Source organism: Macrobrachium rosenbergii, chromosome 8, assembly GCF_040412425.1.
Source record: "Macrobrachium rosenbergii isolate ZJJX-2024 chromosome 8, ASM4041242v1, whole genome shotgun sequence".
In the NCBI taxonomy this organism is placed as follows: domain Eukaryota; kingdom Metazoa; phylum Arthropoda; class Malacostraca; order Decapoda; family Palaemonidae; genus Macrobrachium; species Macrobrachium rosenbergii.
This window is the reverse complement of record NC_089748.1, coordinates 19,896,001-19,909,308: the sequence shown is the minus strand read 5'-3', so window position 1 is coordinate 19,909,308 and position 13,308 is coordinate 19,896,001. Positions and strand designations below refer to the sequence as shown.

The 13,308-nt window shown below is 34.1% G+C and overlaps 1 protein-coding gene across 1 annotated transcript; it reads right to left on the bottom strand.

Moving 5' to 3' along the window:
* Positions 1–316: 316 nt before the first annotated feature.
* LOC136841073 (protein FAM200C-like) lies at positions 317–823 on the bottom strand. Its single transcript, XM_067108126.1, has one exon. It carries the CDS (start codon positions 821–823, stop codon positions 317–319), a length of 507 nt encoding a protein of 168 aa, XP_066964227.1.
* Between the last annotated feature and the right edge of the window lie 12,485 nt (positions 824–13,308).

Here is a 13,308-nt window from a genome sequence, read left to right as displayed (position 1 = left end):
TCTCCCTGCAGACAACCACCTGACGGATGTATAAAAGAACAAGGAACTATGTTCGGATTCCATGTCATGACACAGTTGCTGGAACAGTCTCGTGTTGAGGGCAGAGTTTTTCACATAGTTCACGACCTTGACAATACCAGCGAAAATTGTGAGAAGCCCAGAAGGAAGCGATTTAGAAGCCAGAGCCTCCCGATGAATGAAGCAGTGCACACCAACTGCATTTGGTGCTTTGGATTTTATTTTTTTTTGGAAACCCAACCTCGACCCAAGCATGGCTGAGCTCCATCAGTTGTGATTCCAACAAGATTATTCCAACTCAAACCATGCCTGTCAAAAACGATGACACAGCATTCATCACATCAGTGGCCGTACTTGACGTTTCAAGATTTTGACAGCAAAGAAATTCCTCCTTGATTATGCCTTTGAACAGGTATCGGCAGTATACCAACAGCTGGCACGCCTTTGCTACATCAGTGGATTCATCGACCTGTATAGCAAAAATGGGGGATGCTTTTATCTCTTCAATAATTTGATATTTCACATCACCTGACATGTCCCTGATTCTTCGCTGGATAGTATTATTCGAAAGAGATACATCTCTTAGTTTCTGTGCTGCTTCTGCTCCAAGAACCAGTCTAACCATTTCTTTTGCACAAGGTAGGATAATTTCTTCAGCAATTGTGTGTGGCTTTTTCTTCCGTGCTACTGAATAAGCCACTCTGTATGATGCTTCCACGATGTTCCCTCTCTTCTCTTGGAAGCTACCAGTCGCATCAAGTTTTTGCCTCTTCAGTTCATCAGCTTTTCTCTTGAAAAAATCCATATATCACGTATATTCATGACACTCGTCATTTCAGGAAGCAATAAATCTTCCTGTCATCTCTATGGACCCCTTGAAATTCTTCCATGGACCCCTGGTTGGGAACCACTGCTATACAGGCTTACCAAATCAACTGTTATGTTAATTCATCGTCCTGGAAGAATGATTTTACTGACCTAGGGCTAAACTTACCGTGGAAGCCGAAAAGAATCACATTCAGTTTCCATGCACTCTGCTTAGTATGCAAACCTAAAATTATATAAACCTCTCAACGATCCCGACAGGAACAAGTTTTTTTTTTATTTAATAGAAAATTAACGGTTTACTAAGGAAATAAAACAGAAATTTTGGCTGCCATTGCTATTATTATTAACTTCAAGGTAACGCGATGAGAGCTAATCAGGTACATTTTGACCGCTACCCCGTGACGACTCCATCGATTTTTGATTTCGCTATTTCGGACCTAAGGTTTAGCAGACCACTGGAAATACAGAGATATAAACATACAGATGCCACTAACATTGACAGAATTGTTATAAATAAATTTTGACTTAACACCGAGATTGAACTCAAGAATGAAATGACAGGCAAGTGCCCTGCAGACTATCACACAGGTCATTCCCGTTGTGAAGGAGAATTTTATATCTGTTATATGCGCGTGACTGTGTTGAGTACGTCCAACAGAATTATTATTATTATTATTATTATTATTATTATTATTATTATTATTATTATTATTATTATTATTACGGTATTTTATTATTAAAATCAAATATTAAAAATTCACCCACCAAAAAGATAAATTATGTGAAAGACTTAAAGTCTGAAAAAACACTAATACTAGTAATGGCCAACCTGAATACAACAGAGAAAGCGCAAGCACATGGAGAGTTGTACAATACCATCAAGGTATCGAGCTCCGGAACCGAAAGCAAAATACATCCAAGACCCTTAGGTAGACAGTTTCTTTCAAGAGAGGAAAAGCTCCACAGCGGAAATCGTGAGCGAAAGAGATTTTGGTAGTCACCCGTCCGAAGTGTAGCGAAAGACAGAGAGAGAGAGACAGAGAGAGACAAAGAGGCAGACAGAGACAGACAAACATACAGACAGACAGAGAGTAAAAGCCGGAAAGAGCTTTCATTACATTCCTTTGGTCTCGGGACGTAATGCGGTCTGAGTGGGTCCAAATTCTATCTGGCTAAGCCTTCTCTCGCCTCTGTGCGGTTTAATGTAACTCTGTAAAGAGATCTTGCCATTTGGAAGGGTTAGGACACCGCAGGAAAAAGTTCCTCATGTTTTTAAATTTTGAGCGGATTTGTATTTTTATCTCATATCTAAAATCTTGTGGTTCATTGACTTATTTTCACTGGTCATCTGATATTAATACACCCACCTCTTTCACACACATACAATATATATATATATATATATATATATATATATATATATATATATATATATATATATATATATATATATATATATATATATATATATATATATATATATATATATTTATATATATATATATATGTATATATATATATATATATATATATATATATATATATATATATATATATATATATATATATATATATATATATATATATATATATATATATATAATATCTAGACTGCCTTCTTGCAATCAGGTCTAAGGTAGAGGTGTCCGAGAGGCTTCTTTTGTTTCAGACTGGAATGTTAATTCCATGGGAACAATTTATAAAATTCTTAATTCTTCTTTAAACAGTTATTTATGTGCGACAAGGAATTATCACTTTGGGAGATGAATTTAGACTGTTTAGTTTCTTAAATTTTATTCATCTCCTTATTAAATTATAATTTCCACCTGGGTTATTTCTGGGTGTTGGAAACCGAGTCTGACTGTCGCTGATTTGAGGGAGGTACAATAAAATTCTACGTCTCAAAATGCGGACTTTGTTTCTGTTCATGGTTTTGAATGCGCCACTGTCACAAACACTTCCCGCTGTCACCACTCGGTCTGTCTCTCTCCCTCGATAATCTATTTCTCACTGCCTTCTAGAAGGTTCAAAAGTCTCTATACATAACGCTCTTTCTGAAAATAAGAATCTTGACCATCTGCCTCGGGAAAGGCTCTCATGGCGTTCTTATTTCGATTAACTTCTGACCTCTAGTGAAAGATTCACTGAAAGCTAACCACATGTTTTGTACATGCGAGAAACAAAACATATTTCTTATAGGTGCCGGTCGGTCGGCTTCAACGTCTGGGATTACTCAATTCGTAATCTTTTTTTCTGCCTTTTCTCTATGTCTCGGTTATTATCGGTCTTTTCTGTTATGCCCTTTTGCGTTTATTAAGATATTTAGTTATTTCGAATACAGACTGATTCCATTATATATATATATATATATATATATATATATATATATATATATATATATATATATATATATATATATATATATATATATATATATATATATATATATATATATGGTCTAAGCGATGTCAGGCAGGGCAGCCGATCAGAAGGCTACGGTCTACCCTAACGACAAATCAAAGTCCTTCAAAAGAAGGCATCGTGCTTACCCCATATAAGAAATGGGAAAAGGCACGTCAAACGAAGAAGAATATATAATATATATATATATATATATATATATATATATATATATATATATATATATATATTATATGTGTGTGTGTGTGTGTATAATCATTACAAGCCAGCAGGTTGAGTCAAGGCTCATATATATATATATATATATATATATATATATATATATATATATATATATATATATATATATATATATATATATATATATATATGTGCGTGTGTGTGTATAATCATTACAAGCCAGCAGGTTGAGTCAAGGTTCATATATATATACACACACACACACACACACACATATATATATATATATATATATATATATATATATATATATATATATATATATATATATATCTATATATATATAATATATATATATATATATATATATATATATATATATATATATATATATATATATATATATATATATAATAATCATTACAAGCCAGTAGATTGAGTCAAGGATCAAAACCCTGTAGCTTCTCTTCATTATCAAAAATATCACCGAATCATCAATAATCATAAGACACCCCACACCTAGTTCATTAGCCATTTCATCATCTCAGAAACTTTGCTTATTTATTGTCTTCTCTTGTTTCTTCATCATCTCCTCAGTAGATAAATTACCATATTTGGCTTGGACTTCTGCGCCAAACCAGACACCTTTGTGTCTTCATATGCGAAAGTGAGGTTTACTCAAAAAAAAAAAAAAAAATTTTTCATTTCCTCCACACTGCATTTCTTTGAATACCGTGATAACTTCCTGATACATGTTTACTTACTTATTGTTTTATTCATTTTCTTGAAAACTTCTCACATAACGGTTAAATCGCAAACATTTATCTATATACACGATTGCTAACTTATACCGACAATCCTTATTTTCTATAAATTTTCTTGTTTGATTTGATCGGAAAACACCCACCGTATTCCTTCTGATGTCTAATGAATTATATTAGGTATTGTAACTCACATACTCACATATATCAGCTTTCTACGTAAACAAACAAACAGTAACTCTTCTCTCCTATTGCTTTAGGACTTCTTACTCGTGAGAATTTACCTCATAGACAGGACAGACGACTATTACCTATTCACCATTTTTCAGTAACCCATTTGTAATTCTGTCTAGTAGTGCTGAATGGTTTCAATAATATAAGGCAGAAGTGTAGTACGTGCATTTTTTCATCTTCTTTTATGGTGTTGAATTGCTTTATTTATTTTCTTGACCTGTGATGGGAGTTCAGATATGCATGAAGGATCGCTTAATTTATGTCACCATTCGAGTACCTGTCCATAAAGCTTTGAGAACTTTTGGGGAAACATACTTGGATCGTGCGGGCAAAGACATCAGTTCTGAAGGCCGTGGTCGCTGTTACCTGTCTCTGCAATACTGACTTATTTCACGCCAAACAAATTCAGTATGTGTCTGATTTTACTTAATTTTACCAAGTGGTTCACTTTTCTCATATGTGTGTAATTTGGAGATTGTAACTCGCATAATTATTTAAGAATTTCTCTAAAACTGAGCTGAGATTTTTATCAGTTGTGGAAAATAATTTTATTTTCTATGATTTGTTAGTTTGCACGATTTTTCTTACATTTATTCTTCAATGTATATTACAAGGAACTAAATTCTTGTAATCTTTTTATGGAGCATCTTTTACGTTGAGAGAGAGAGAGAGAGAGAGAGAGAGAGAGAGAGAGAGAGAAACTGCGGGCTAGCCATGACCTCCTTTGATCTGAAGACACTATCCTCCCTGTCTGAGAGAAGAGGGACTAAGAGGTTACCTCCTCATTCTTTGAGAAATCTGTCTGTCTGTCTGTCTCAACCGAGAATACACTCCCCGTATTGAGATCGCCTTAGCTATGTGTACCACTTGTAAATGTTTGGTATTTGTTTTCAGTTCATAGAGAATCAAGAATAACAATCATTAAAAGAATATTGACTTTTGTTAGCATTTGATTAAAAATATTTCCCTCCTGTTCAAGGGAAAGTAGCGTAACGGCTGAAAAAATTTAAATACTGAGAAAATGAGCCTGTAATATAAAATACTTAATTAGAAATTTAATAAAAGAGAATTTATCTTCGTCAGTTTGCTATATATGAGAAAGATCTGATACAATCACCATCCTCAAATGCAAATCCCCTAACCTCACTGCTTTGCGTGTTTTCCAAAGTCACAGACCTGCACATTAACAAGGTAATTATGCCTTCTATGATATAATTATGACAGAAGTATGCTTTTATAACGTGCTCCCATTGCGCTTCGTTAATATATACATAATATGGGATAAATAGGTGCATCATTGCATCACATTCCCAAGGAAAACCAAATTCCAAGAAAATTTGAATCTACACCTCAACAAAATAAAAGACAGGATATTTCTTCCTGGAATTCAATGTGCAAAGTCAAATAAATAAATGAATAAATAAATAAAATAGGAAGGCGATAAACGATTCTGACTCAGATACGGAAGTTGCCATAAGGTAGCTTTCATTGACACAATTAAATCATGTCTTTTTGGCATGGAAAGTGGAATGAAAAAATGATTAAATAATTGTTATTATAGCGAGAGAGAGAGAGAGAGAGAGAGAGAGAGATTCGTAATGGCAAGTTTTTTTTTATAGTTCCTTTCATAAAAGTATAATTTTGAAAATTATTTGCCGTCGAGAAATAGTTTTATCAGTCATGTGTTCTCATAAAAATTAAAAAGGATAATTTTTCTCGCCTATGTAATTAACACAGTCGTCATCCCCTACATCTGATCTCTCTCACGACACTGGAACAACTGCAAGGATTCCAATCAAAATGGAAAGTAACAAAGGTTTGGATATTCCATTTCGACTAGATAAAGTTTCCAGATGGGTTTACAGTAAGGGATTTTACTAAGTATAATGTCCGAATCGCTTTATGAGAAGGCTTCCGCCCTGAGGCGATAAACCAGTGTTTTTATTTTATAAAAATTTTTCCTTTTAAACTAGATTAATTTTATTACTTACCACGTTATCCTGCAGATAGGTATCAGATTTTTCATTAATTTTCGAAAGTTTATTCTTCTTTCGGAGCAAGTTTCATTTTATTTCATCTAGTGAGTTTAATTGCATTCCTGTTCGTTTCTTGCTTGAATTGTTTGCACTACTCGAAAGTTTAATTACATAGTCTTTTTTTTTTTACCTTCAGTTATGCAAATCTTCATTGCTGTTTATCCCAAAGGTTGTTTAGTTATTTACTTCTAATCGGGGCTTTCATAGTTTTTCACCCGTGTGTTTGTCTGTGGCTTTCATTTAAACCTTCACTTCTAGTTTAATAGGAAAATACGTTTCTGCGTTTATAAGAATCGTTGAGTTTACAAATTAATAAGTAATCCTTTCTCATAGTTTATGTTTTTGTCCGCGAACAATATCCTCCTGAGCCCTGCATCTCAAGAAATATGCTCCCTACTGCCAATCAAAATGGCTCGTAGGATTTTCTATGATTTTCCTTTCAAGCTTGAAATTTTATCTCCAAAGACTTTGCTGGTGTCAGGATGGAGCATGCATCTATACATTTCATTTTAATGGCACTTATAGAACTGCAGCGAGAATTTCCAACTTTTTTAATCACTTCTGAATGACTTACCTCTTTCAGTGACCATTTCTAAAATGCATTCTGATACCAAAATCTAAAGCATTTACAAATTTTTATTTTGCTCTAAACCATAAGGTGGATAACCTTTAGTTGAGCGCGAGTTCAGTTGACACCTTTCACTGAGTCTGAGTTAATTCCTGGTAAAACTTAAAGTGACTAAGGATGTTAAATGATGTAACTAAGATTGAAACTCAGTTATAACCTGCAGACTTATTTTAATGTTAGATATACAAATAATAACTCATGATTATCTATAATAGAAATGAAAAATCTTCCCCGTGCCTACTGTATTACGTTTATAAATTTCAGTTTTCCAAAAGTCGTGACATTTGCTATCCTCTTTCCTTCTTTTTCGTGCTAAATTTCATAACTTATGAAATGCTTCTGATGAGTTCGTACAAGAAAACTGAACTTTTGGTAGGAAAATAAGGGAGAAGGACTCTTGGTCACAGAAGTGTATTCAAAACAGCAAAAGGTATATGTCGTCAACATAATCCGTCATATATTAATGAAAGCGTGTCAGCATATGTGCATACTTAGGGGTTACGAGCTTAAGGACTGGTATTTAGCCTTCTTCTGTAAAAACTTTTTATTTACTTTAAGATTTTGCTGCAAAAATATGCGTGCATGAATATAATTCTAAGACTTTACAAACCAGATCTCATACCTGTTAACACTTTCGCTTACCGATGACGGATATAAACGTCATCCAAAAAAAAAAAAAAAAAAAAAAAAAAATTGCACAAGCCAGCAGACATCATAAGGATAATTTTCAGCGAATGTTCTTAATATTTTGTTTATATATATGTAATATGTATTTTTATCTATTTTTTGTATAGTTTTAGGTTCGTAGTCAGTAATTACATCATTTATTTTTTTCTGAGAGAGAGAGAGAGAGAGAGAGAGAGAGAGAGAGAGAGGAGAATATATTTTTATACATATGTAACAGTCATATTTATTTGTTTTACATACTTTCAGATTTTTATTCTATGGTTACAGTACTTATCTTTCTTCTGCGTCAGCGAGTGAGCGCACGCACAGGAGAGAGATATTTTTATGCATATGTGAAATGTATGATTATTTGCTTTATATTTTTAGATTGTTATTCTATAAGTACAGCATTTATCTGAGAGACAGAGACAGAGGAACGAACACTTGACTGGGTGCTACTTATTTTACGGAACATTTACGTTACTGTTACGATCTCGTCTTTCAGAGACAGCAGGTTCTAAACAAAAACAAGCAATTGGGCTGTAATGACTGACGAGAGGTGACAAACAAAGGAGGGAGGAGCAGAACAAAACCAAAAAGTGACCTTAAAATTAATTTATTTACAATAAGTTATATACATAATATTCAGTGAGTCAGGTTCAAACTATAAAATTCATATTTATACAAAACTGAGTCGGCAGCAAAAATTAACTGATCAGTACAACATTACAAATCATGAGTCAGTGAATAAATAAAAATTTAGTAATTAAATACAAAATCAAACATTAGTAGCACAATAAACAAATGACCAGCACAAATATTACATTTCATAAAAACATTAGCAGCACAATAAACACAACTGACCAGCACAACTACATTTCATAAATTCAGAGTATAAAATACAAAATAGGGCCAGTACAATAAATGATCAAATCAATAAAATATTAAATGATCAAACCCATAAACATAAGTCAGAAGTTAATATTTAAATGAGTCAGTAAAATATTAATTACACAAGCGGCATAAATAAAAAAACCAAGCAGCATAAACAAAATACCAATAATGAAAAGGCTGTAAAGTAACGATCATAACAAATACACCAACAGGCAGCATAAAGGAACAGTACAGACGTTCTCCTCCAATACCGGACGACCATAACAGAGCCGACACGACACCCGCCTCGTCCTTCGAGAAATGTACTGACGTCCTCCTCCAATACCGGACGACCATGACAGAGTCGAAACGACAACCATCTCATCCTCAAATACTCTCTGCTGCCCTGGAACTGACTCTCAGGTACGAATACGTGCTGCTGCTACCCCAACTGCTGGCTCGCTGCTGCCCTGGACCTGACTGACGAAGTCTGACTGCCTGACACCATCTAACAGACGTCAACTCGCCAGCAAGAAAAAAAAAACATAAATAAAGGAGGCAACAGGGATTTACAACGGTGACTTCATCGCAAATATTTTTTAGTGGAAATTTTTTTACGGGGGGAAAGTGCAAAATGTTCACGTATCTCGTAATTTCTACTCATTATTTCACATACATACTGTAAGCTATTTTTGGAGTTTTTTCGTGCCATCGTATAGAATAATCATCATTCAGCGGCAAAATGAAACAAAATTGAGCAATCTTCCTTGAAAACTGTCAGAGTTACGCGTCTTTGAACAAAAAAATGTATACAAATTTTTTTGCGCGTTATCGCCTGGATAACTGGCACTTTTCTCACGGAAAAGGCGACGCTACTTTGTCATTCATTTTTTCATATTTTCCTTGCTATGATTACAGCTTTTTGCATTGTATTGACTAGATAATTTACCTGGGTGTGCTGTGGACAAAAAAAAACGAAGACTTTACCGCAGTCCGTATTGTTTTTTTTTTTTTTTTTTTTTAAATTTCTTTTGGGGTAGGAATGCAAAATTGTCTCGTATCTCGTAATTACTACTTATTATTTTACCTACATAACAGTTATTTTGGGCGGATTTTTCATGTCATTGTATAGAATAAGTAATCAGCTGGAAAATAAAACAAAATTGAGCGGTCTACCTTGAAAGCTGTCGGAGATATGCGTCTTTAAACAAATAAGGGTATAAACATTTTCACGATTGCTGCCCACAGACGTATTTGTTTTATTAGTCATAAGAGAAAAGGTTAGCATAAAAGGAAAATCCTACCATTTACAAACGTTTTTGAACTCGCACCCATCACTCCTCTTACGAAGTGAAGCACAGCTTGCAAGTATCAATCATGAAATTGCTTTGGAAATTCTAGTACCTCATCCCCCAACTCTTCCTTTCCCTTTCGTTCCACCTTTTACCAACTATTCCTCCTCAATCCAAATCGGAATACAGATCTGCAAATAGCTGCTGTATTTGAGGTAACTTTCCATTCTGAGTTTCATGTACTGGATTTTGGCAGTCTCCGGTACTCTGGAATTTCTGCAAGGTTTTTGACGTTCAGGAACCGTCAACGTCTCTCTCTCTCTCTCTCTCTCTCTCTCTCTCTCTCTCTCTCTCTCTCTCTCTCTCTGTATGTATGTATATATATATATATATATATATATATATATATATATATATATATATATATATATATATATATATATATATATATATATATATATATAACGTATGTGTGTGTGGTCTTAAAAGCAGCGACCTTGTAATAGGCATGCTTTTGAGAGGGATTAGACTAATGTGTATGATTTTTCGCCTTAATTATCAAAAACCAGTCTGCAGTACCCGGTGAATTCCCAAACAACTTCTTGGTGCATACTGGTATTGAGAAAGACATATACAGCTGTTATGAGCATTGTGTTATCATCCAGGTCCACGAAAGGACATGTAAACTACATTATTCAAGCAAAATTTACCGACTGGCGAAAAGCGGTGCAGCATGTTGCTTGGTAGCTACGGGATTACACTTCGCTATTTAAATATCCATTGCTCCATCTTTTCTTGTAATGTAGCACCTTTCGTCTGCCAAAGTGAATGATCAAGCAAGGTATTCATACAAATCGTAACATTAAGCAAGTTTATGATCAGATTTGATGTAAGGTTGGGCCCTCAGTAGGATGCTCTTAACAAGAACAGCTATATGATTAATTTCATTTATTCTTTTTTAATTTTCAGTAATAATGTGATTATTTGAAATCTTTCATAAATACAGCATTGCGTGATGTGAATGGTAATTTTATAGAATTGTATAATTTACTTTAGATTATGCGTAATTTTATTTGGAAAAAGGCTTTTCACGTAACGGCTTGTTATTTTTAATAAGAAGAGCCTTTGTCCATACTGGAGCAGTAAAATTAAACGTGACATTATTTCCTTTGTGAATTCTTGGAAATGCCTGTGCTTTTTGTAGCAGGTAAATTACTTGAGAACTGTATTTTTTTTTGTGCTATTTACTTTCATATACTGTTAAAAGAACCACTCGTAGCCTTTCTACCTTTGGAATGTTCTCGAAAAAATGATGAATTACTTATGAATGGCTGATTCGTTTTCTAACTTATTAAAACTTCTTTTCCAAAAGAACTAGAAAAGATGTTTATCACCTGAAGAAAGGCAACGCGCCATGTATCTCTTTCGAGTAAAATATGCGCTATGAAGTTTTATATGCTCTGATGGTAATGCAAAAAATAGAAAATAAAAATATTTGTGGTAATAACCCACTTATAGTATTTTAATCTTGAATTTTTCTATGAAAAAATCAAATATGAATTACTGTAAAAGAAGCATATTTCCCTAATGTGCGGCGTATACATCGCTGGTGTCTCTTCGGGAATGTAGTGCTCACACACTACATTTCTTTTTTGCAGACGAGTATTCATCACAGAGATTGCAATTTTCATGACCCCTGATAAAGATGATCCTTCAGTTTATATTATAGCTTGTTTTTGCTTTTAAATTAGATAATATTTCTTTTATATACTGATGACGTGGATATTACCTGCATTGTTATTTGAACTTGTTCCTCCCAAACAGCTGAAGTACAGAGATATGAAATGAAGAAGAGCGCCTTTAATCTTCTCTTTCATTCAGCATCACAAATATAACCTTTCAGTCGTACATACTAAACTGGGAATATTTTTCTTGCATGTCAAATCACAGGAAATTTTGTGTTTTTCGTGTGATTACATAAATTTTTGCACTGAGTTTTTCATTTAAGATTTCCAGATTTAAGTAGTTTTTCCTATATCCATGCAATGAACCTTCGTTTACTGGGAGGAGTTTATCGTGTTCTTAAATTTCACTTTGTCTCAGAAGAAAAACAATAATAGGACTTTAGTTATATCATTAGCGGTGGGAAGAATTGGGAAAATTCAGATAACGATCCAACGCAGGTTCGGATCGGGGGCTGGTTTAAACGGTCCGTGCGGTGCATATGAAATTCGATTTGTCTAGTAACTGATTAACCAAACCAAATGCGAAAAGTATGATATGAAATTTCTTGTAATGTTAATAATTTATTATGAAAACGATAATACATATGATGGAATGAACTATGCGTTCAGCTAGTCTCTGAACGAGGCCCTACAGCTTAGGGCAAGCCTCGGGATCCCTGGCGATGCTGTGCCTATTGGCTGCCTCTTCATGTTCCTCACCCAAATACCAGTCTCTGTTAGAATAGTATGGGGATGCAGTATATGCAGTTTCAAAGAGGTCGTTCTATGTAATGCTGAAGACCTCGTCTTGGTGTTTTCTAAAGTTTTGGTCTCCTCCTGGCTTCGAACACGTTTTATGGACTTCGTTGGAATTAGGAGGGTAAAGAGGAAGTCGAGACACGATGGTGAGAGGCCAAGACATGACAGCAAAAGAAGGAATGGAAAAAAGACCAAGAAATAAGGTAAAAGATGTTTTACTTAAGACAGTCCGGTTAAAAAATAAAAAAACTTGGTTTGTGGGTACACAAATTGAGCTTCAGAAAATCCTTGTCTCTTGCAGTCATAATGCTCTTGACCTGTGGATGAATATGGAAATCCAAAGAACAAGAAAAGATCAATTTGCAAATGAGAAATAGTATAATTATTATGAAAATCTTGACGAATAAAACTGTATGTGATTTTTACAACAAAATAAAAACTAAGCGCATTATACTCGTAAATATGTAACGAACAATATTAAGATGCCACACAAACACACACAGGTAAACAACAAATTGGAAAAAATAATTAACTTTCGCTGATAAATAAAGACAGAGACTAAGAGAACTAGGACACACCTAAAAATAATAGCGCATATTTAGGGGGTTATATCAGATTATTCGACTAACTCTAAGTACAAAGGTAAAATAAAAATTATAGAGTTGCTATTCGTTACTCAGAGAGTCTGTCAACTTTTAGGTTGTAGAAAATGAGCTTTTGCAATTTGCGTGGATTAGGATAAAAGAGAAATTCCATTCGCATATATCCTCTCCTTGCAGGATGTAATATTTCCTATTTTAATTGCCGTGGGCGAGAGCAGGAAAAGATACTTCTTCTGTTAGCTTTATTTACACTTACATTATTCCAAATATTTCAAGAAATCAAGTA

Coding starts and splice junctions, on each gene's coding strand:
- LOC136841073 (XM_067108126.1), bottom strand. CDS start 823: ATGGATTTTTTCAAGAGAAAAGCTGATGAACTGAAGAGGCAAAAACTT.